This window comes from Polistes fuscatus, unplaced genomic scaffold (assembly GCF_010416935.1).
Source record: "Polistes fuscatus isolate 324 unplaced genomic scaffold, CU_Pfus_HIC Scaffold12, whole genome shotgun sequence".
Taxonomy (NCBI): domain Eukaryota; kingdom Metazoa; phylum Arthropoda; class Insecta; order Hymenoptera; family Vespidae; genus Polistes; species Polistes fuscatus.
In genome coordinates, this window is record NW_025113020.1 from 4,669,409 (window position 1) to 4,695,111 (window position 25,703).

Here is a 25,703-nt window from a genome sequence, read left to right on the forward strand (position 1 = left end):
ACAAATATCGTTAGATAAGATTATACGATAGAATGATTAATATTGTTAGAGCGATCTAACTCAACATTATATAAAAAAAAAAAAAAAGAATAAAAATATAACATTTATACATATATCTATGATATAAATATAATGTCTACGAATTTTCTATATCGATTGGAAAAAAGATATAAATTAATTGAATGAGAGTAGAAAAATAAAATTCTATATACCGTATGAGACAAATAATATTACATTTTTTTTTTTCCGATTAGGATTTTATAATTTAGAATTTTATTTATAATTAATAATAATTAAAGATAATTTAACGAGATAATAAATGATCGCACATTAAATTAAGATACCAAACATCTTTCTATGGATAATAATTAATATTTATATTAATTTATAATAATTATGTTAGCCTTGAATTTGCGAATAAAATGTATAACATTTTGAACAAAATAAATGATCCTAAATATTATTCGAGATCTTATCTAATAAATATGAAAAAAAATACCTCTCTATATATAGATAATGATATATTTTATGAGAAGAGAGACAATCATTACAATCATTACAATCATCATCTCATCATCATTATCATCATAATCATCATCATAATCATCATCATCGTCATCATCATTGTCATCATCTCTCTTAACGCCGAATAGAATTGAAGTTGCGTGCGACGACGATACAAATATAATGTGTAAATCTTTGAGATAAGGTACTATACCATTGGGTGAGGGCAAAGAACATGCAGCTCATAAGTAAGTTTCTGACAGTTTGTTCTGACTGTTAAAAGACGTTCTATCTCAAATAAAACCAGTCCGAAATATAATTTAATCGTGTAAGTTATTTCGATGACAAAACGTTTCCACTGTTCGGCAACTTGATCATGGATCCAAATAACGGTTGGAATTTCAAAACCGAACCGTTTCTTGGGAAAAATGATGAAAATTCTGTACAAATTTCTGTCAAAAATGAAAATAATCAAGAGGAGGCTCGAAATTTACAAGAGGAGGAGGAGGACGTTCGAAATTTACAAGAGGAAAAACAATTGTTTCAATACATCGTCACATTCAGCGGTGAGCTTTCTGTTGTTTTGTTTTGTTTTAAGTTATTTCCTATCGATGTCGATTATTTTTATAAAAATATATTTCAATAAGGAAGAAAAAAAAAAGAAAACAAAAAGAGAGAAAAACAAAGTAGTTTACGTAAATACTTAGGAGTGATTTTAACCAAGTTCATTATTCTGGATTTATGCAGACAATAAAGATACCTTCTGTCGCGAACTATAAATACCAAATTATACGAGATAAAATATCGTATAGTTTGATACATTTTTTTTCAATTTAAACGAGAATCTTGCATTAAAAACTTATCTTTGTTATCGAAATTCTTGTAGCTTCCTAAAAACTATTCCATTAGATATTCTTGCATATCTATATACACACGTATGTATGCACAAATACAGATTACGTATCAAAATATGATTGCATCGTATCTCTTCGAATTCTGATCAGTTAATAATTTCATTTCTAATGTATATAAAATTATCATATGTGTCGTAATCTTTTTCTGAAATATATATATATATAATGTAATAACTATTAAATAATATATCAAATATATTAATTATATTTTTCCAGCCAGTTTGATTGGTATGCAAAGTGGAATGAATTTAGGATGGACGTCACCAATTTTACCATTCCTCGGTTCAAAACAATCCTTTATTCCTGATCTAACGGAGGACGAAACATCTTGGATAACATCGTTATTAGCTTTGGGTGCGATACTGGGTGCAGTGCCAGCTGGAAAAATAGCTGATTTCATAGGTAGAAAGTTAGCAATGGGTTTAACAGCAATACCCTTTTTCATATCCTGGATTATATTGATATTGACGAGAAATATTACCGGTATATACGTGGCACGTTTCATTGGTGGCATCGGATCCGGTGCTGCGTGCGTTTTGGTACCGGTTTACATCGGTGAAATAGCACAAGCGTCGATAAGGGGAACGCTTGGTATCATTTTTCCCCTATTATTTTCAATCGGCATATTATTTTCATACGTTATGGGTGCCTATCTTTCCTACACGATGTTCAACGTCTCCTGTTGTTCTGTATCAATCATTTTTCTCCTTATCATTATCTTCTTACCGGAATCACCTATGTGGTTGGTACACAAGGAAAAAAAATCACAAGCAGTTAAAGCGTTACAAATCTTACGTGGAATTAATTACGACGTTAAAGAAGAAATATCAATGTTGCAAGACGAGGCTGACAGAGTTGAGACTAAGAGAGGCGGTATCATGGATTTAATTGGTACTAAAGCTGGAAGAAAAGCTTTTGGTACATGCCTGGGTCTTATGTGGTTTCAACAGATGTGCGGAATAGATGCTGTTTTATTTTACACTGTTAGAATATTTCAGAATGCTGGTAGCACGATCGAACCATTCGTTGCGACAATCGTTATTGGTTTAATCGAGGTCATTATGACTATATGCGTTGCTTTCATCATCGATAGGTAAGGGGCTTGATGATCTACATTTTCTTATTTTACAAATATCTCGTTATTATCTTATCAAAATATATAATATAAATCAAATGTATATATTCTTATATTTTGAAATTGATTGTAGATTTGGAAGGAAACCATTACTCCTGATATCTGGAATAGCAATGACCGTGTGTTTAGGTGTCCTTGGTTATTACTTTAAAATAAAAGCCGACCATAAGGATGTACTTTTTCTCGGCTGGTTACCATTAACAACTCTTTCTTTGTACAATGTCGTATTTTCAATCGGTTACGGATCGGTACCATTCACGATGATAAGCGAACTTTTTCCACCGGAGACTAAAGGAGTAGCAAGTAGCATCTCTATTATGGTACACTGGAGTCTTGTATTTGCTGTAACCAAGTTATTTCCAAAGATGGAAAACGTCTTGGGTGAAGCTATTACTTTTTGGACCTTTGCTTGTTTCACTGCCTTGTCAGTGGTATTCTCCTTCTTTTTCGTCCCTGAAACGAAAGGGAAGACTCTTCAGGATATACAAAAAAAACTGGAACGAAAGCGTAAGTCGATCAAAGACGTACAGTCTGCTTGAGGAGTCTCTCTTTCTTTTTTTTTTTTGTTGTTGATGTTCTTTCTTTCTTTCTTTCTTTCTTTCTTTCTTTCTCACTCTTATGGAATTTTATCTCGACTATATTATACTGAAGCTTTGTACTCGGCAAACAAAAAACAAACAAAAAATATGACATACAATTTGTCACTGATTAAACTTCACGTGGTTTTTTTATTCTTTTTTTTTTTTTCCATTCTTTTTTCTAAAAAAAAAAAAATGAGAAAGACAGAGATAGAATATGATATTATGAGTTTATTCTTAGCAAAGTATTTAAAAGAGAAGAAAGATAGAAACAGAGATATCTTTATATTCTTTTCATTTTTATTTCTTTGTTGTTCTTTTCTTCTTTTTTTTTTTTTTTGCGCGCGTGGAACAAATCTTCGAATCGTTTCTAAACATTTCAATTTTCAATGAGTTTTCATATATTTTTCTAATCTATCGTTTGTATATTGAATAAAAGAATTTTATATTTTTTTTTTTTTTTTTTCGTAATAATTGAGAATATTTAGTTAATTTTTTCATTTCTTTTCATCTCTTTTTCTTTATCTCTCTCTCTCTCTTGCGCGCGCGTTAATTAGTATTATAAAATTATATAGGATAAAGTATGAGTGATACAGGCTGTTGTATGTAATCTTTCGACAAAAATAACTTTGTTGTATATACGTAAGAGAATCATAATGATTATAGTTATTTGTACAGAAGAGATACAGCAATATTATTTATAATATTGTATGAGATTATTCACACGTAGATATAACATATTTAAATATATATGTTATAACCGATTTAATTATACATATACACACGCACAATTTACACTTAAGATTTGCAAGATAATAAAAGATAAATCGATCAAATTACAAATAATTGTGTGCGTCTGCATTGAAATCGTTTTTGTACCATCAAAAGATACTATTACTATTTATAATCAAATTAATTTACAATTAAATATATAAAACCGATAAAAATAATTGTATTTTTTTATAAGACTTTTAAACACATATGAAATATAATAAAGATAATGTTTTTTTAATGAATCAAATAGAAGATAAAAAAAATATACAATAAAAACGACCATGAAAGATGCTTAATGTTATCGTGGTATAATAAATTTATTTTCTACGAGAATTATTTTTCGATTAACACACTGGATATTTTTTAAATCGACCTTGACACTTATTTATTGTTAGTCGAATAAATTTCATGCTTCATTGATATGCACATATGTATTTAATATATATATATTTTCTTCGTACTGATTATAGTATGATAATCATTTGCATTAATTGTCTATGCAAAAAGATATCAATTTTCTTGATTTAAAAAGTTCAAAGTTCAAGAAAACAGTTCATTGAACTGTTCATAATCAACCGTATTAATCGGTGTTCTATGGAGATAGTAGAGTAGATTATTGACTGGCTATATAATAATCTTGCATTGTCATATCTGTAAATATTAAATGAATGATATCATACTTTCAGTTTGATATATTCCAATCGTTTATGTGAAAATCCGTGATTATGAAAGTTGTATTTTATTGTAAGCCATATATATTTTGTAGACTCAAGATATGTATTCAGATATATATTAGGATTTCAATTGTTTGAAAAGTATTTTTTGTTGTTTTTATAATGAGACAAGAATATAGAAAAATAATTGACCAATTTAATATATTATATACATTAATATATTTATCATATGTTGAAAAAAGAATTCTTTTATGCATAATATGAAAATGTTCTAAATATATTTATTTGAAATAATTTATAATATTGAATAAATATATATATATATGAATCCATGTGTTTCCCTTGGCCACGCCATAACTTGAGAATTATTTTACCTATTTCATTTATCTTTTTTTTTTTTAAGTTTTCTAATACTCTGTGGAAGATTCTTGCGGAAAGAAAAATACAGAAAATTGGTCAAAAAATGTACAAATTTGAGAAACATAAAACCGTTAATTATATAAATTTATATATGTTGGATAAATTACATGAAACTTTAAATATCATAATATTATTTTCTTTTTTTTTCTTTCTATCCTTAATTTTATAATGAAAACAAATGTTTATTTAACGTGTAGTCCAATGTCACAGATAACGTTTTTGATTTCAAATTTCGATATATTTCGATAATCGAAATTAGACTCGATTCTCGAGATAACAATTAAATGAAAAAATAATTGATATTTTTCCAAGTAATTTTTTAAGGAAAATATGTTTTTTTTTCAGAACATTTTTTATCGAATAAATCATATAAACTTGGTTTAATTAATTATTTACAAGTCAATCTATAATTTATAACATTACTTAAATAGTGCGTGTAAATATATCGTAGTTCGAGTTTCGATACTTCAAAATCGAACTATTCAAGAATTGTTTTTTGTATTCGAATTTTATTATATATAATTTAACTTAAACGTTAATTTTGTACATCTTTGTCAGTTGTGTTAGTTTGATAGACAAGCATTACTTCAAATGTGCTTTATCATTGATAATCTAAATTGAGAAAATATTATTAGTTGTAATTAATAACGACACGTATTTTTTTTTTTTTAAATACTTACTTATCGAATTTATTGAATTGTGTTTTCTTATTTTCTAAAAATTTTTTTTCAATTAATAAATCAAAACATTAATAAAAAAAACAATCGATAAAAGAATAACCGTAATAATAATAATAATAAATTTGTGAAAGTTATTTTTCATAAAACAACAATCGATGTTGTCAAAATAAGTAATTATGATTAATTTTTTATTCTGAAAAATTTTTTAAATTATTTTTTAATTAATTTGTAAATCAATTTTATCATTTTAGCTTTATTTCATATGATATATATGTATATGGCAAGTTGACTAAATATTCACTATATATATATACAAAAATAATAAACTTTACTTTATAAATATTTTGAATCTATATATGTGTGTATATTGAAGCGTGCATATACATATATTATACATATTTATTAGACAAGATTTATTGTTCACCTTAAAGCCTAAGAAGAAGAGTGTGATACAAATATATATATATATATCTCTTATAATTACATAATATTTTTAAGCAAGGTAATTTATTGGAATTATCTGTGATATTTTTTGTATAATTTTATTAATATTTAATTGTATTTTTAATATTAACTTTTTTTTTCATGCATACAGATGAGCGATGAAGAACTTGTTCAATGTCCTATTAATCCTAATCATCGCATTTCTAGATCTAAAATTGAATCGCATATACAAGAATGTAGATATACGGAGGATCCTGATAACAAACCGTATACTGCAACTTCATCCCAATCGGAGGTAATAGATTACATTTGTTTTTTGAAACTACGTTGTTACAATACTTCATATTATATTTGAATAAGATATGAAAATAATTGATTAAGTCATATAGGACAAATATTAATTGATATTAATTTAATACCAGCCAAGACCCTCAACATCTTCCCAGGAGCCACTTGATATTCATCGGGCAAGTACTTCAACTGATCCATATGAATCTTTTTGCATTTGGCGATCATTTCAAACACTATTAAAATCACGGAGTAAATTATCGGATAGAGAGAACGAGGTATGAAAATAGTTGATCAAATGAAATAAGACATATACTAATTGAAATTGATTTAATACCAGCAAGGATCTTCAAACGAATCTTCAGAAAAATCTTCAGAAAAATCTTCAGAAGAATCTTCAGAAGGGCCATTTAAAACAGAAACTACAGAAACTGTTGCAGCTGGAAACAATATAAAATTACAAATATCATCATGGTCTTCAGATGAAAATAGAGCTGGAGAGGGACAATCGGGTTTAAATGATGATTCTTTATATCAAAGTTTAAAGGTAAATGTAATAATCCATAATTTGAATGATTTGAACTTTCTTTTGTTTTTATTTTTTCCCAATAAAAATCATTTGCTATGATATTTTAGTTATTTAGAATAACGAATCCTGATAGGAATGTTTCATCAGACAAAGAAGCATCAAAATCAACTGCTACCGATCAACAAAGATCATCAACAAAGCCAGATGTTGAAAAGAAAAGGAAAAATGAAGAAATGGATACAGAAAAAATAATGAAGGATAAAACAATACCACTTTCAACACAAGAGACCCCATCTTCTTCATCTGGATATGTTCCAGGAGAACAATCAGAACGAGTTGTTCTTCATGGTGAAACAACAGATGATTCGGAAAGTCCAAGGAAAAAAAGGAAACAAGAAGAAGCGGATACAGAAGAAATAATGCAGGTTAAAACGTCACAACTTCCAACACAAGAGACCCCATCCACTTCGTCTGGATATGTTCCAGGAGAACAATCAGAACGAGTTGTTCTTCATGGTGAAACAACAGATGATTCGGAAAGTCCAAGGAAAAAAAGGAAACAAGAAGAAGCGGATACAGAAGAAATAATGCAGATTAAAACGTCACAACTTCCAACACAAGAGACCCCATCCACTTCGTCTGGATATGTTCCAGGAGAACAATCAGAACGAGTTGTTCTTCATGGTGAAACAACAGATGATTCGGAAAGTCCAAAGAAAAAAAGGAAACAAGAAGAAGCGGATACAGAAGAAATAATGCAGGTTAAAAAGTCACAACTTCCAACACAAGAGAATCCATTAGGAGGTGAAACGATAGAATATTCTTTGTCAGGAAATGTTTCAACAGAACAATCTACAGGTGATACGGATAGTTCAGGGAGAAATGCTGAAGACGAAGATACAGAAGAATCAATAGAAGATGAATCGTTACAACTTCCAACACAAGAGAATCGATTAGGAGGTGAACCGACAGAATCTTCTTCGTCTGAAAATGTTTCAACAGAACAATCTAGTTCAAGGAGAAATAGACTAGTAAATATATATGCAAGAGGAATAGTATGGAATGGAGCGTATATACTTCCAAGACAACAGAGTCCATTACAAGGTGATACGATAGAATCTTCTTCGTCTGGAAATGTTTCAACAGAACAATCTACAGGTGATACGGATAGTTCAGGGAGAAATGCTCAAGACGAAGATTCAGATGAATCAATACAGGATGAAACGTTAGAACTTCCAACACAAGCGAATCCATTAAGAGGTGAAACGACAGAATCTTCTTCGTCTGAAAATGTTTCAACAGATCAATCTATAGATGATACGTCTAGTTCAAGGAGAAATATTCAAGAAAAAATAGTATGGAAAGGAGCGTTTCAACTTCCAACACAAGAGAATCCATTACGAGGTGAAACGACAGAATCTTCTTCGTCTGGAAATGTTGCAACAGAACAATCTACAGGTGATACGGATAGTTCAGGGAGAAATGCTCAAGACGAAGATTCAGATGAATTAATACAGGATGAAACGTTAGAACTTCCAACACAAGCGAATCCATTAAGAGGTGAAACGACAGAATCTTCTTCGTCTGAAAATGTTTCAACAGAACAATCTATAGATGATACGTCTAGTTCAAGGAGAAATATTCAAGAAAAAATAGTATGGAAAGGAGCGTTTCAACTTCCAACACAAGAGAATCCATTAGGAGGTGAAACGACAGAATCTTCTTTGTCTGAAAATGTTTCAACAGAGCAATCTATAGATGATACGTCTAGTTCAAGGAGAAATATTCAAGAAAAAATAGTATGGAAAGGAGCGTTTCAACTTCCAACACAAGAGAATCCATTACGAGGTGAAACGACAGAATCTTCTTCGTCTGGAAATGTTGCAACAGAACAATCTACAGGTGATGCGGATAATTCAGGGAGAAATAGTCAAGAAGAAGTAGATACAGAAGAATCAACGGAGGATGAAATGTTACAAAATTAAACACAAGAGACCCTATTAGAAATTGAAATGAAAGAACTTTCTTCATCTGAACAAAACATAAGACATCATATGACTCGGATAGTTCACAGCAAGCAGGTAGTTCACAACAAGCAAGTAGTTTAAAACAAGCCTCTTCTTCAAAAACAGATAAAATTAACCATAGAAGAAGATCACTTTAAAAAAAGACAATATTTATCGTATTATTGCTCAAGAGACCTTAATCTCCTCTATGCCAATGTATTATGTGTATATGTATGTATATATATATATATATATATATATATATATATACATACATATATATATAAATTATACTATATATAATGTATATATAAATGACATTATATATTAATATATAATATATGCATAATATAATAATTATACTGTATTATAATATTATATTTTTATGGGATATAATGGGATATAAATTGATTATTTGTTGCGATCCTGCTCAATTAAAAACTATCTTTTATTAAAAAAAACAAATTGTAAAAATAAATTTGAAGATATGTCGTGATGGTATTTATATATGTATATATATGTATATATATGTATATAAGCCTTAGCAAATACCAAATTATATTGGACAAACATACATTTAATACGGATAAATATAATATAAGGATTTAAGAATATAGTATGATATCAATGATTGACAATTTGCACATAATAAATCTATTTTTGTTTTAATTTATACCTAAAGAGCAAAAAAACTTTTACACTATTATTAAAAAATTCTGACCATCATTTTTTACATCTTTGATTTTTATTTTTCTTGTAGTTTTAGTTCTCGTGTCAGTTACATTTTTATAAAAATGCTTTATTGTAAAAAATGCGATTATTACCTGTATGCACTTATTATACTGTTTTACCTAACATTTTAATTCGTTTTTTTCAATTATCTTCTTTCCTGAGTTACAATCTCCTTTCGAACACTTTTAGACCAGTAAACGAGGGCCTAACATCGACTTTTTTTAGCTGAACGCCTGCATATTTGACCTAAGGGTAAGTTGATAACGCTGAATCGAATGGTGCTAATTTTATTTAAATCTGACCCCGAGGTTTTGAGAAAAAGGGTAAAATATAGCCTTATCTTAGAATCTAGGCATTTAAACGAAAAAAGTTTCAAACAAAAGTTGTGGAGAATTGAAAAATACATAAAAAATGTTTCGAAGTTTATCTTCGTATTTGCAAAAATAAGCGAGAAATATTGAAAAAAAATAATTGTAGATTGGGGCGCAAAGTCCCGCCTCTCCGTTGGCTTTTTCACTTGAGCGGGCTAGTGTGCGTGCGAACATCCGTGTGCACTAATCCCCATACGAAGGATCTTCGGCAATCTTCGGGACTCTCGGTCTTGAATGCAAGTGCGACTGAAAGAAAAACTGATATTCCTCCCTTTCCATTTGTTTAGGCGATAACGAGTATTTTTGTCTTGGCCATCGATTGTTGAGCGTTCTGTATACGAGTGCGAGTGAGACAATAAACTGATATTTCTCTTTTTATATTTTTTCTTTCGGTAGCGAGAATTTTTTGTTTTTGCCATCGAGTGTTGAGCCTTCTGTATATCTATATATATCGGCGTATAAGCCCGGCGTTTTTAAATCGAATCTTGATGCTTACGGCACGCCGTTTCTTTGTTTATTGTCAAAAATAATGAACCTTGAATAAAAACAAAAAAATAATTCATTTTAACAGAAACTGTTATTATTTAGTTGAGAGTAAAAATAATGAATTAATTTTGTATCTCGCTATAAAATTAATTAGAATAATTAATTGATATAAATTCTTTGCCTCACAAAAATTTATTAGTGTATCAAATTAAATACATATTTGAAAAAGAAGAATTTTATATATCCACACATAAAATTAATTCAAGATATATATGAAAGGATATTCTAAAACCGTAGAATTTATGTTTTGTCTAGACATAATTTTAATTCATTTTTATTATGTTATAAGAAAACGGTAATGCATTCTGATTCATCTTCGAAGTCTTAAGAATTGAACGAAATAAATTGAGCTATATATTATATACATTAATATATTTATCACATGTTGAAAAAAGAATTCTTTTATGCATAATATAAAAATGTTCTAAATATATTTATTTGAAATAATTTATAATATTGAATAAATATTTATATATAAAAATGAATCCATGTGTTTCCCTTGGCCACGCCATAACTTGAGAATTATTTTACCTATTTCATTTATCTTTTTTTTTTTAAGTTTTTTAATACTCTGTGGAAGATTCTTGCGGAAAGAAAAATACAGAAAATTGGTCAAAAAATGTACAAATTTGAGAAACATAAAACCGTTAATTATATAAATTTATATATGTTGGATAAATTACATGAAACTTTAAATATCATAATATTATTTTCTTTTTTTTTCTTTCTATCCTTAATTTTATAATGAAAACAAATGTTTATTTAACGTGTAGTCCAATGTCACAGATAACGTTTTTGATTTCAAATTTCGATATATTTCGATAATCGAAATTAGACTCGATTCTCGAGATAACAATTAAATGAAAAAATAATTGATATTTTTCCAAGTAATTTTTTAAGGAAAATATGTTTTTTTTTCAGAACATTTTTTATCGAATAAATCATATAAACTTGGTTTAATTAATTATTTACAAGTCAATCTATAATTTATAACATTACTTAAATAGTGCGTGTAAATATATCGTAGTTCGAGTTTCGATACTTCAAAATCGAACTATTCAAGAATTGTTTTTTGTATTCGAATTTTATTATATATAATTTAACTTAAACGTTAATTTTCTACATCTTGTCAGTTTGTGTTAGTTTGATAGACAAGCATTACTTCAAATGTGCTTTATCATTGATAATCTAAATTGAGAAAATATTATTAATTGTAATTAATAACGACAAGTATTTTTTTTTTTTAAATACTTACTTATCGAATTTTTTGAATTGTGTTTTCTTATTTTCTAAAAATTTTTTTTCAATTAATAAATCAAAACATTAATAGAAAAAAAAATCGATAAAAGAATAACCGTAATAATAATAATAATAATTTGTGAAAGTTATTTTTTATAAAACAACAATCGATGTTGTCAAAATAAGTAATTATGATTAATTTTTTATTCTGATAAATTTTTTAAATATTTTTTTAATTAATTTTTAAATCAATTTTATCATTTTAGCTTTATTTCATATGATATATATGTATATGGCAAGTTGACTAAATATTCACTATATATATATACAAAAATAATATAGTTTACTTTATAAATATTTTGAATGTATATATATGTGCATATTGAAGCGTGCATAAACATATATTATACATATTTATTACACAAGATTTATTATTCACCTTAAAGCCTAAGAAGAAGAGTGTGATACAAATATATATATTTTTATAATTACATAATATTTTTAAGCAAGGTAATTTATTGGAATTATCTGTGATATTTTTTGTATAATTTTATTAATATTTAATAGTATTTTTAATATTAACTTTTTTTTTTCATGCATACAGATGAGTGATGAAGAACTTGTTCAATGTCCTATTAATCCTAATCATCGCATTTCTAGATCTGCAATTGAATCGCATATACAAGAATGTAGATATACGGAGGATCCTGATAACAAACCGTATACTGCAACTTCATCCCAATCGGAGGTAATAGATTACATTTGTTTTTTGAAACTACGTTGTTACAATACTTCATATTATATTTGAATAAGATATGAAAATAATTGATTAAGTCATATAGGACAAATATTAATTGATATTAATTTAACACCAGCCAAGACCCTCAACATCTTCCCAAAAGCCACTTGATATTCATGGGGTAAGTACTTCTACTGATCCATATGAATCTTTTTGCATTTGGCGATCATTTCAAAGAATAAGAAAATCGGATAGAGAGAACGGGGTATGAAAATAGTTGATCAAATGAAATAAGACATATACTAATTGAAATTGATTTAATACCAGCAAGGATCTTCAAACGAATCTTCAGAAAAATCTTCAGAAAAATCTTCAGAAGAATCTTCAGAAGGGCCATTTAAAACAGAAACTACAGAAACTGTTGCAGCTGGAAACAATATAAAATTACAAATATCATCATGGTCTTCAGATGAAAAGAGAGCTGAAGAGGGACAATCGGGTTTAAATGATGATTCTTTATATCAAAGTTTAAAGGTAAATGTAATAATCCATAATTTGAATGATTTGAACTTTCTTTTGTTTTTATTTTTTCCCAATAAAAATCATTTGCTATGATATTTTAGTTATTTAGAATAACGAATCCTGATAGGAATGTTTCATCAGACAAAGAAGCATCAAAATCAACTGCTACTGATCAACAAAGATCATCAACAAAGCCAGATGTTGAAAAGAAAAGGAAACATGAAGAAATGGATACAGAAAAAATAATGAAGGATAAAACAATACCACTTTCAACACAAGAGACCCCATCTTCTTCATCTGGATATGTTCCAGGAGAACAATCAGAACGAGTTGTTCTTCATGGTGAAACAACAGATGATTCGGAAAGTCCAAGGAAAAAAAGGAAACAAGAAGAAGCGGATACAGAAGAAATAATGCAGGTTAAAACGTCACAACTTCCAACACAAGAGACCCCATCTTCTTCGTCTGGATATGTTCCAGGAGAACAATCAGAACGAGTTGTTCTTCATGGTGAAACAACAGATGATTCGGAAAGTCCAAGGAAAAAAAGGAAACAAGAAGAAGCGGATACAGAAGAAATAATGCAGGTTAAAACGTCACAACTTCCAACACAAGAGACCCCATCCACTTCGTCTGGATATGTTCCAGGAGAACAATCAGAACGAGTTGTTCTTCATGGTGAAACAACAGATGATTCGGAAAGTCCAAAGAAAAAAAGGAAACAAGAAGAAGCGGATACAGAAGAAATAATGCAGGTTAAAAAGTCACAACTTCCAACACAAGAGAATCCATTAGGAGGTGAAACGATAGAATATTCTTTGTCTGGAAATGTTTCAACAGAACAATCTACAGGTGATACGGATAGTTCAGGGAGAAATGCTGAAGACGAAGATACAGAAGAATCAGTAGAGGATGAATCGTTACAACTTCCAACACAAGAGAATCGATTAGGAGGTGAAACGACAGAATCTTCTTCGTCTGAAAATGTTTCAACAGAACAATCTAGTTCAAGGAGAAATAGACGAGTAAATATATATGCAAGAGGAATAGTATGGAATGGAGCGTTTATACTTCCAACACAACAGAATCCATTACGAGGTGAAACGATAGAACATTCTTCGTCTGGAAATGTTTCAACAGAACAATCTACAGGTGATACGGATAGTTCAGGGAGAAATGCTCAAGACGAAGATACAGATGAATCAATACAGGATGAAACGTTAGAACTTCCAACACAAGCGAATCCATTAGGAGGTGAAACGACAGAATCTTCTTCGTCTGAAAATGTTTCAACAGAACAATCTATAGATGATACGTCTAGTTCAAGGAGAAATAGACAAGAAGAAATATATACAAGAGAAATAGTATGGAATGAAGCGTTTATACTTCCAACACAAGAGAATCAATTACGAGATGAAACGACAGAATCTTCTTCGTCTGGAAGTGTTGCAACAGAACAATCGACAGGTGATACGGATAGTTCAGGGAGAAATGCTCAAGACGAAGATTCAGATGAATCAATACAGGATGAAACGTTAGAACTTCCAACACAAGCGAATCCATTAAGAGGTGAAACGACAGAATCTTCTTCGTCTGAAAATGTTTCAACAGAACAATCTATAGATGATACGTCTAGTTCAAGGAGAAATAGACAAGAAGAAATATATACAAGAGAAATAGTATGGAATGAAGCGTTTATACTTTCAACACAACAGAATCCATTACGAGGTGAAACGATAGAATCTTCTTCGACTGGAAATGTTTCAACAGAACAATCTACAGGTGATACGGATAGTTCAGGGAGAAATGCTCAAGACGAAGATACAGATGAATTAATACAGGATGAAACGTTAGAACTTCCAACACAAGCGAATCCATTAGGAGGTGAAACGACAGAATCTTCTTCGTCTGGAAATGTTGCAACAGAACAATCTACAGGTGATACGGATAGTTCAGGGAGAAATAGTAAAGAAGAAGTAGATACAGAAGAATCAACGGAGGATGAAATGTTACAAAATTAAACACAAGAGACCCTATTAGAAATTGAAATGAAAGAACCTTCTTCATCTGAAAATATTCCAAAACATAAGACATCATATAACTCGGATAGTTCACAGCAAGCAGGTAGTTCACAACAAGCAAGTAGTTTACAACAAACCTCTTCTTCAAAAACAGATAAAATTAACCATAGAAGAAGATCACTTTAAAAAAAGACAATATTTATCGTATTATTGCTCAAGAGACCTTAATCTCCTCTATGCAAATGTATTATGTGTATATGTATATATAATATTTGATTTAATTATATATATATATATACATACATATATATATATACATATATATATATATAAATTATACTATATATTATGTATATATAAATGACATTATATATTAATATATAATATATGCATAATATAATAATTATACTGTATTATAATAATATATTTTTATGGGATATAATGGGATATACATTGATTATTTGTTGCGATCCTGCTGAATTAAAAACTATCTTTTATTAAAAAAAACAAATTGTAAAAATAAATTTGAAGATATGTTTCGATGGTATTTATATATGTATATATATGTATATATATGTGTATATATATGTATATAAGCCTTAGCAAATACCAAATTATATTGGACAAACATACATTTAATATGGATAAATATAATATAAGGATTTAAGAATATAGTATGATATCAATGATTGACAATTTGCACATAATAAATCTATTTTTGTTTCAATTTATACCTAAAGAGCAAAAAAACTTTTACACTATTATTAAAAAATTCTGACCATCATTTTTTACGTCTTTGATTTTTATTTTCTTATAGTTTTTGCTCTCGTGTCAGTTACATTCTTATAAAAATTCCTTATTGTAAAAAATGCGATTATTACCTGTATGCACTTATTATACTGTTTTACCTAACATTTTAATTCGTTTTTTTCAATTATCTTCTTTCCTGAGTTACAATCTCCTTTCGAACACTTTTAGGCCATTAAACGAGGGCCTAACATCGACTTTTTTTAGCTGAACGCCTGCATATTTGACCTAAGGGTAAGTTGACGACGCTGAATCGAATGGTGCTAATTTTATTTAAATCTGACCCCGAGGTTTTGAGAGAAAGGGTAAAATATAGCCTTATCTTAGAATCTAGGCATTTAATCGAAAAAAGTTTTGTATCTCGCTATAAAATTAATTAGAATAATTAATTGATATTAATATTTTGCCTCACAAAAATTTATGTGTATATCAAATTATATACATATTTGAAAAAGAAGAATTTTGTATCCACACATAAAATAATTCAAGATATATATGAAAGGATATTCTAAAACCGTAGAATTTATGTTTTGTCTAGACATAATTTTAATTCATTTTTATTATGTTATAAGAAAACGGTAATGCATTCTGATTCATCTTCGAAGTCTTAAGAATTGTACGTAATAAATTGAGCTATATATTATATACATTAACACGTTGACTGCCACGCTTGTTTAAAACAAAATCCCCGTCAGGCCACGCGTGCTATTGTAAGATGCGTGCTGATATCTGCTGCGATCCTCACTTGTCACGTTATTTCTCTGCACGAGCAGTTGTAATCTTTGCCGTGTACTGAGTAGTACAATTTAAAATCTCTGTCCATAATTTTTCAATGGTGAAGAGAAAGATGAAAAAGTCAGTGTGCAATGATTCACATAGCAGTGAAAGGAAGACTAGTCACGCTGGTTGCTCAAATTCGGATAGCAGCGATGAGGAAGTAATCAGATTGCCCAAAAGAAGAAAAGTAAATCGAATCATATCGTCAGATTCTGATACGGATACGTATAAATGCAATCTTAGTGATAATGAATTAGGAAACCTACTACATTTTGTCCAAGCTGCCCTGGTCAACCGCAACTTTGCAGCGAATGCTTCAATATTTTGCACTGTAAATAATTTTGTTAATAAACGATTTTTAAAAAAATTCAACAGTATTATTATCTCCTGTCAAATATTTATCTAAATATGTTCGGAAATCCTTTGGAAAGAGTCACGGAAGTAAAGGGGAAACGGCTCGATGAGAACTCTTGCTGTCACCCAAATATGGGTGACGTGGCCTGATGAGAACTTTTGCTGTCACCCGAATACGGGTGACATGGCAGTCAACGTGTTAATATATTTATCATATGTTGAAAAAAGAATTCATTTATGCATAATATAAGAATGTTCTAAATATATTTATTTGAAATAATTTATAATATTGAATATAATATATATAAAAAGAATCCATGTGTTTCCCTTGGCCACGCCATAACTTGAGAATTATTTTACCTATTTCATTTATCTTTTTTTTTTTAAGTTTTCTAATACTCTGTGGAAGATTCTTGCGGAAAGAAAAATACAGAAAATTGGTCAAAAATGTACAAATTTGAGAAACATAAACCGTAATTATATAAATTTATTATGTTGGATAATATATGAAACTTTAAATATCATAATATTATTTCTTTTTTTTTCTTTCTATCCTTAATTTTATAAATAAAAAATGTTTATTTAACGTGTCGTCCAATGTCACGGATAACGTTTTTGATTACATTTTTCGATATATGTCGGTAATCGAAATTAGACTCGATTCTCGAGATAACAATTAAATGAAAAAATAATGATATTTTTCCAAGTACTTTTTTAAGGAAAATATGTTTTTTTCAGAACATTTTTTATCGAATAAAATCATAAACTTGGTTTAATTAATTATTAACAAATTAATCTATAATTTATAACATGACTTTACTTAAATAGTGCGTGTAAATATATCGTAGTTCGAGATTCGATACTACAAAATCGAACTATTCAAGAGTTGTTTTTTGTATTCGAATTTATTATATATAATTTAACTTAAACGTTAATTTCTACATCTTGTCAGTTTGTGTTAGTTTGATAGACAGCATTACTTCAAATGTGCTTTATCATTGATAATCTAAATTGAGAAAATAGTTAATTGTAATTAATAACGACAGTATTTTTTTTTTTTTTAAATACTTACTTATCGAATTTTTTGAATTGTGTTTTCTTATTTTCTAAAAATTTTTTTTCAATAAAAATCAAAACATTATAGAAAAAAAATCGATAAAAGAATAACCGTAATAATAATAATAAATTTGTTGAAAGTTATTTTTCATAAACACACAATCGATGTTGTCAAAATAAGTAATTATGATTAATTTTTTATTCTGCTAAATTTTTTAAATTACTTTTAATTAATTTTTAAATCAATTTTATCTTTTTAGCTTTATTTCATATGATATATATGTATATGGCAAGTTGACTAACTATTCACTATATATATATAAAAAAATAATAAACTTTACTTTATAATATTTTAAATGTATATGTGTGTATATTGAAGCGTGCCTAAACATATATTATCATACTTATTATACAAGATTTATTGTTCACCTTAAAGCCTAAGAAGAAGAGTGTGATACGAATATATATATATATATATATTGTACTGTAAAAAAATATATATATATATACGTACAATATATATGTATATATATACATGTAAAAAAAAAAATATATATATATATATATATATACAAATATATGTATATATATCTCTTATATTACATAATATTTTTAAGCAAGGTATTTATTGGAATTATCTGTGATATTTTTTGTATAATTTTATAATATTTAATTGTATCTTTAATATTAACTTTTTTTTTCATGCATCCAGATGAGCGATGAAGAACTTGTTCACGTCCTATTTCCTAATCATCGCATTCTAGATTTGAATTGAATCGCATATACAAGAATGTTAGATATCGGAGGATCCTGATAACAAACCGTATACTGCAACTTCATCCCAATCGGAGAGTAATCGATTTACATTTGTTTTTTGAACTACGTTGTTGCAATACTTATCTTTTTGCATTTGGGCGATCATTTCAAACACTGAAAATCACGGAGTAAATTATCGGATAGAGAGAACGGGGATGAAATAGTTGATCAAATGAAATAGACATACTAATTGAAATTGATTTAATACCAGCAAGGATCTCAGACGAATCTGCAGAAGAATCTTCAGAAAAATCTTCAGAAGTATCTTCAGAAGAGCCATTTAAAACAGAAACTACAGAAAACTGTTGACAAAGGGAAACAAATAAATTACAAATATCATCATGGTCTTCAGATGAAAATAGAGCTGGAGAGGGACAATCGGGTTTAAATGATGATCTTTATATCAAAGTTTAAAGGTAATGTAATAATCCATAATTTGAATGATTTGAACTTTCTTTTGTTTTTATTTTCCCAATAAAAATCAGTTGCTATGATATTTTAGTTATTTAGAATAACGAATCCTGATAGGAATGTTTCATCAGACAAGAAGCATCAAAATCAACTACTACTGATCACAAGATCATCAACAAAGCCAGATGTTGAAAAGAAAAGGAACATGAAGAAATAGATACAGAAAAAATAATGAAGGATAAAACAATACCACTTTCAACACAAGAGACCTCATCTTCTTCATCTGGATATGTTCCAGGAGAACAATCAGAAAGAGTGTTCTTCATGGTGAAACAACAGATGATTCGGAAAGTCCAAGGAAAAAAAGGAAACAAGAAGAAGCGGATACAGAAGAAATAATGCAGGTTGAAACGTCACAACCTCCAAACAAAGAGACTTCATTAGAAGTTGAAATGAAAGAACCGTCTCCGACGGGCATGTTTCAACAGAACATCTATGGAAGTTGTTCTCATGGTGGGACATAGATGATTCGGATAGTTCAAGGAGAGAGAGTCACGAGAAATGAATACAGAAGAATTAATGCAGGTTGAAATGTCACAACTTCCAACACAAGAGACTCCATTAGAAGTTGAAATGAAAGAACCTTCTCCGCCTGGACATGTTTCAACAGAACAATCTATGGAAGTTGTTCCTCATGGTGGGACAATAGATGATTCGGATAGTTCAAGGAGAGAGAGTCACGAAGAAATGGATACAGAAGAAATGAATACAGAAGAAATAATGCAGGTTGAAACGTCACAACTTCCAACACAAGAGACTCCATTAGAAGTTGAAATGAAAGAACCTTCTCCGCCTGGACATGTTTCAACAGAACAATCTATGGAAGTTGTTTCTCAGGGGGGACAATAGATGATTCGGATAGTCAAGGAGAGAGAGTCACGAAGAAATGGATACAGAAGAAATGGATACAAAAGAATAATGCAGGTTGAAATGTCACACTTCCAACACAAGAGACTCCATTAGAAGTTGAAATGAAAGAACCTTCTCCGCCTGGACATGTTTCAACAGAGCAATCTATGGAAGTTGTTCCTCATGGGGGGACATAGAATGATTCGGATAGTTCAAGGAGAGAGAGTCACGAAGAAATGGATACAGAAGAAATAATGCAGGTTGAATCCAACTTCCAACACAAGATCCATTAGGAGGTGAAACAATAGAATATTCTTTGTCTGGAAATGTTTCAACAGAACAATCTACAGGTGATACGGATAGTTCAGGGAGAAATAGTCAAGAAGAAGAAGATACAGAAGAATCAATAGAGGATGAATCGTTAGAACTTCCAACACAAGAGAGTCCATTAGGAAGTGAAACGACAGAATCTTCTTTGTCTGTAAATGTTTCAACAGAACAATCTATAGATGATACGTCTAGTTCAGGGAGAAATAGTCAAGAAGAAATAGATTCAGATGAAAAAGTAGAGGATTAAATGTTACAACTTCCAACACAAGAGACCCTATTAGAAATTGAAATGAAAGAACCTTCTTCGTCTGAAAATGTTCCAAAACATAAGACATCATGTGAGATTGGATAGTTTCACACAACAGCAGGTATTCACAACAGCAAGTAGTTCACAAGCAAGTAGTTCACAACAAGCAAGTAGTTTACAACAAGCGTCTTCTTCAAAAACAGATAAATTAAACATAGAAGAAGATCACTTTAAAAAAAGACAATATTTATAGTATTATTGCTCAAGAGACCTTAATCTCCATCTATGCAATGTATTTGTGTGTGATAGTATATAGATAATTTATTTAATTATATATATAGATACATACATATATATATATACATATATATAAATTATACTATATATTATTATATATAAATGACATTATAATTAATATATATATGCATAATATAATAATTATACTGTATATAATAAGATATTTTTATGGTATAATGGGATATACATGATTATTGTTGCGATCCTGGCTCAATTAAAAACTGATCTTTTAAAAAAAACAATTGTAAAAATAATTGTGAAGATATATCGTGATGGTATTTATATATGTATATAGATGTATATATATGTATAAGACTTAGCAAATACCAAATTATATTGGACAAACATACATTAATAGGGATAAATATAATATAAGGATTTAAGAATATAGTATGATATCAATGATTGACAATTTGCACATAATAATCTAAATTTGTTTAATTTATACCAAAGAGCGAAAAAACTTTTACACTATTATTAAAAATTCTGACCATCATTTTTTAACATCTTTGATTTTTTTTTTCTTGTAGTTTTAGTTCTCGTGTCAGTTACATTCTTATAAAAATTCTTTATTGTAAAAATGCGATTATTACCTGTATGCACTTAAATATACTGTTTACCTAACATTTAATTCGTTTTTTTTCAATTATCTCCTTCCTGAGTTACAATCTCCTTTTAAACACTTTCTTTTGATATGAGTTAACATTTTAAATTATATGAACATATTTTTTATACATATGTATACGTACATATCTATTAATTATGTCATACATATATATATTATATAATAATTAATATTTATAAGGAATGTATGTAACTAGATATATGTTAACATTATTATTTGACCGGTTATCTTTGATTATAGTACCAAAACCATCCAGAAGAGATCGCAACAGTACTAGATTCCGTATCGTTACCAACCATATAAATTTTAACCGCGTTAGATGACAAGTAATTCTTAAAACATCAACTAAAGTAATTTGTCTGAATAAACGCTTTGTTTGATTTTTAAAATTTAAGTAAAACTTTCTATAAAATGGTAAATTATTATTTTATAGGAATGACATTATTTAAGTTTTTCAATAATTGAAAGAACGAACGTTCTTTACTTTTTTCTTTCTTTTTAAGGTTAGATTTCAAAATGCATTGTCATCAAACTCATACTACATAATATTTCAATATTAAAATATTAACGTTTTATCATTTGTTATATTATATATAATTACTACATTTATAATTATATTTTATAAAAGTGTTCAAAGTCTTGTTCATTTTGTTTTTTTTGACTTGTAATACGTAGTATATCATTTGTTATATTATATCTATTTATCATTTGTTATATTATAATAATTACTACATTTATAATTATTAATTATAAAAGTGTTCAAAGTCTTGTTCATTTTGTTTTTTTTGACTTGTAATACGTAGTATTGTTTAATGACATTGTATTATTAAATTAAATATATTATATTAGTTTTAATTGATTGTTTAGGCTCGCAGGTACGATACACGTACTACGATTTTCTCACCAGAAGGTCGTTTGTATCAAGTAGAATATGCTATGGAAGCTATCAGTCATGCTGGTACATGTTTAGGAATATTGGCAAACGATGGCATTCTGTTAGCTGCCGAAAGAAGAAATACAAATAAGCTTTTAGACGAAGTATTCTATTCAGAGAAAATATATAAATTAAACGATGATGTAGTTTGTTCGGTAGCAGGCATTACAGCTGATGCTAATGTTCTTACAAATGAACTGCGTTTAATAGCACAGAGGTATCTCTTACAATATGGTGAGCCTATTCCATGCGAACAATTGGTATCTTGGTTATGCGATGTTAAACAAGCTTATACTCAATACGGTGGCAAAAGACCATTCGGGGTATCAATTTTGTACATGGGTTGGGATCGTCATTACGGTTATCAATTATACCAATCGGATCCTAGTGGAAATTATGGCGGTTGGAAAGCTACTTGTATTGGAAATAATTCAGCGGCAGCTGTATCATCTTTAAAACAGGAATACAAAGAAGGAGAAACTACTTTAAAGGATGCTATGTCGTTGGCTATTAAAGTACTTTCAAAGACTTTAGATATGAACAAACTTTCTGCGGATAAGGGTAAAGAAAAATAATATATAATAACATATTTTTAATTGAATATATTATTCTTTGATAACGTTAATTTTGAATTATATTTACAGTGGAAATGGCAACATTGACGCGCGAAAATGGTAAAACAAGAATTAAAATTCTTCCAGCTAGCGAAGTCAATGCTTTAATAGAAGAACACGATCGATTGGAGGCATTAGCTGAACAGGCCAAAAAGGAGAAGCAAAAATTATAGAGATATTATTTTTACATAGAATCAATCCGGTACACACTAAAGAAATATTATTCTTTTCTATCGTTCAGTGTCCTATATTGTATGTTTCTAAAGCTTTTACTTAATAAATTTATAAGTTTCACGTTCTTTCTGCGTTCATCTGTTTGAATTTAAATGTCATCGTATAATAAATAAACTATTATATTTAAAACTCAAAGACTATTTTATCAATTATGTATCAAATTACATAATTAATTTAAATGGATTTTTTTTATAATAAAAAATAATGATCACTATATTATTTGTGTTATGAATTTCTTTTACTAAATCAATCTAAATAATAAAACGATAGAAAGTAATTAAGTGTATAAACATGCATGAGGTGTATAAGATACTCTTCTTTGTAAATGTCAAAAAAAATAGGAAAAACAAATTATTAAAAAATATTTTTTTGCAGTATAATTATTAGAATTGTTAATGCTATTAAAAAATGTAAGAAAAAAAGAAAAAAAAAGTTGTGAGTCGAGTCATATCGACCAGGCTGCCATGGCGGTCCCACTCCCGGGCGCGATCCCACTACTGCCCGCCACGGAGACTTTTGGCTGCTGGGTTTCCCCTCTGGCCCGGTTCGCCTCTCCTTAGCCAACCTGGTCACCTCGGCCTCCCCCAAGGTGCCCATATTGATGGCGAGCTTAGCGCGGACGCCCAGTCAACGTGGATCCCGCACCAGCAGTAACCCCCGACCTCAGACCCTCCAACACAACTAGCCTCCGAGTAGCCGGATTACAGGAGCCGCCACACTCCCAGCTGACAACAACTCTTCTACCTATCTATATAAGTTTCATCTCGACTAACTTCATACGTATATTTATTTAAGTGTATTAGTATACGTACATGTGCACATGTATACGTATGCGTAACTAAGTTCAGACAGGTTCGATAGATAAACCATTATTACCAACAGATGGCATAAAATTGTATCAAAAAATACAAAGTACATAGAAGCTTACAAGACCCCCTTTTTTATCTACCGAGTTTCGTTTTTGTTACTACCAGGACCACCAGTAGGCGATAGTGGGTAGTTAACGCGATGACGGTTCAATACTTTCAAAGAACACAGTATTTTTTGATAGTATATGATAATATATATATATATATATATATATAGTATAGTTATATTGTAAAAGAAATTGAAACAATTATATTTAATTTTTAATGTATAATAATGTGTGTGCCTTCAGAAATGCATTTAAACGTATATTTTAAAAGGTCACCATTCAAGGCGATCGAATAGAAGAAAATCAAAAAGGTCTGATGTTAAATCCAACGATGATCACCTGTAACAAGAAGAAAACTATATTAATCATACAATCAAGTGATACAATTGCCTGACATATAAATCGTCCAATTCGCAGATGCACTCTTCAATTGAATTCTCTATTTATTTTTATCTAATTACTATTTACTGTTGCAATAAAATTAATTTTAAACGCGTGATTTTACATTTACATAAAGTATATATATATATATAAAAAAAAAGGAAAAGTACAAATATCAAGTTACTAAAAAAAATATAATATCTAATAATTATTATGAAAGACTTTTAAATTGCATTATAAAGAAAAGAAAAATTAGAAATTTAATAAAATACGAACATTATGAAAAATTTAAAAGACGAAAAAGAAAAGAGAAATTACTATAATATTTACGAAACATTAATCAAACTAGAAAATTGAAAATTACGAGAATTTAAATATTTATGACTCTATAATTAAACACATATGCATCTCTTAGACGATACAGACACACATTTGGTGTCCCAAGGAGATGGAATGGTCCATCATCTCCAATTACAACTACAAATTAATGACGAGCAAGAATATAATATAATAAAATAAAATATGACTAAAAAGCTATTCTCGAAAAGTTCTAACTTGTCGTTGAACCTTTGAAAATAACTCAATAGTCTATGTAGTTGCCCTCTTCAGCCACAATTAAGTGGGGGCCTCTTCGGCATTTAGCCTCTTCTTTCTTCATCCCTGAAAACTGCATTGGACATTTTCAACGTGCAAAAAAGATAATATATCTCATATCTTTCTTTGCAAATTAACTTTTATTTCGTTTATGATTCTAATATGGAATTATAAAAAATTAATTTAAATTTAATGTTAATTGTATTCAAGCTCGTATATAACCATGGATGAACTTAGAGTTCATTGCATAATATTACACGAGCACATTTAATCTAACGTCCAAGC

The 25,703-nt window shown here is 29.0% G+C and overlaps 4 protein-coding genes across 4 annotated transcripts; all 4 read left to right on the forward strand.

Annotated features, from left to right (window-relative positions):
- Positions 1 to 880: 880 nt before the first annotated feature.
- On the forward strand, positions 881 to 3,119 carry LOC122513195 (facilitated trehalose transporter Tret1-2 homolog). The gene is made up of 3 exons (XM_043629462.1): positions 881 to 1,070; positions 1,635 to 2,511; positions 2,627 to 3,119. Exons 1-3 carry the CDS (start codon positions 881 to 883, stop codon positions 3,090 to 3,092), a joined length of 1,533 nt encoding a protein of 510 aa, XP_043485397.1. The 3' UTR covers positions 3,093 to 3,119.
- A 3,155-nt stretch (positions 3,120 to 6,274) lies between these two features.
- Positions 6,275 to 8,925, forward strand: LOC122513196 (dentin sialophosphoprotein-like). The gene is made up of 5 exons (XM_043629463.1): positions 6,275 to 6,418; positions 6,546 to 6,689; positions 6,752 to 6,958; positions 7,048 to 7,146; positions 7,198 to 8,925. The coding sequence occupies exons 1-5, from the start codon at positions 6,275 to 6,277 to the stop codon at positions 8,923 to 8,925; spliced, it is 2,322 nt and encodes a 773-aa protein (XP_043485398.1).
- Positions 8,926 to 12,438: 3,513 nt separating this feature from the next.
- On the forward strand, positions 12,439 to 15,116 carry LOC122513197 (dentin sialophosphoprotein-like). Its single transcript, XM_043629464.1, has 4 exons — positions 12,439 to 12,582; positions 12,710 to 12,754; positions 12,901 to 13,107; positions 13,197 to 15,116. The coding sequence occupies exons 1-4, from the start codon at positions 12,439 to 12,441 to the stop codon at positions 15,114 to 15,116; spliced, it is 2,316 nt and encodes a 771-aa protein (XP_043485399.1).
- Positions 15,117 to 22,034: 6,918 nt separating this feature from the next.
- On the forward strand, positions 22,035 to 23,662 carry LOC122513274 (proteasome subunit alpha type-4). Its single transcript, XM_043629548.1, has 3 exons — positions 22,035 to 22,159; positions 22,613 to 23,240; positions 23,324 to 23,662. The coding sequence occupies exons 1-3, from the start codon at positions 22,157 to 22,159 to the stop codon at positions 23,464 to 23,466; spliced, it is 774 nt and encodes a 257-aa protein (XP_043485483.1). The 5' UTR covers positions 22,035 to 22,156; the 3' UTR covers positions 23,467 to 23,662.
- The last annotated feature ends 2,041 nt before the right edge of the window (positions 23,663 to 25,703 follow it).

Coding starts and splice junctions, on each gene's coding strand:
- LOC122513195 (XM_043629462.1), top strand. CDS start 881: ATGGATCCAAATAACGGTTGGAATTTCAAAACCGAACCGTTTCTTGGG. Junction 1,071..1,634: donor ATACATCGTCACATTCAGCG/GTGAGCTTTCTG, acceptor ATATTTTTCCAG/CCAGTTTGATTGGTATGCAA. Junction 2,512..2,626: donor GTTGCTTTCATCATCGATAG/GTAAGGGGCTTG, acceptor AATTGATTGTAG/ATTTGGAAGGAAACCATTAC.
- LOC122513196 (XM_043629463.1), top strand. CDS start 6,275: ATGAGCGATGAAGAACTTGTTCAATGTCCTATTAATCCTAATCATCGC. Junction 6,419..6,545: donor CAACTTCATCCCAATCGGAG/GTAATAGATTAC, acceptor ATTTAATACCAG/CCAAGACCCTCAACATCTTC. Junction 7,147..7,197: donor GATCATCAACAAAGCCAGAT/GTTGAAAAGAAA, acceptor AAAATAATGAAG/GATAAAACAATACCACTTTC.
- LOC122513197 (XM_043629464.1), top strand. CDS start 12,439: ATGAGTGATGAAGAACTTGTTCAATGTCCTATTAATCCTAATCATCGC. Junction 12,583..12,709: donor CAACTTCATCCCAATCGGAG/GTAATAGATTAC, acceptor ATTTAACACCAG/CCAAGACCCTCAACATCTTC. Junction 13,108..13,196: donor CTTTATATCAAAGTTTAAAG/GTAAATGTAATA, acceptor ATGATATTTTAG/TTATTTAGAATAACGAATCC.
- LOC122513274 (XM_043629548.1), top strand. Junction 23,241..23,323: donor CAAACTTTCTGCGGATAAGG/GTAAAGAAAAAT, acceptor TTATATTTACAG/TGGAAATGGCAACATTGACG.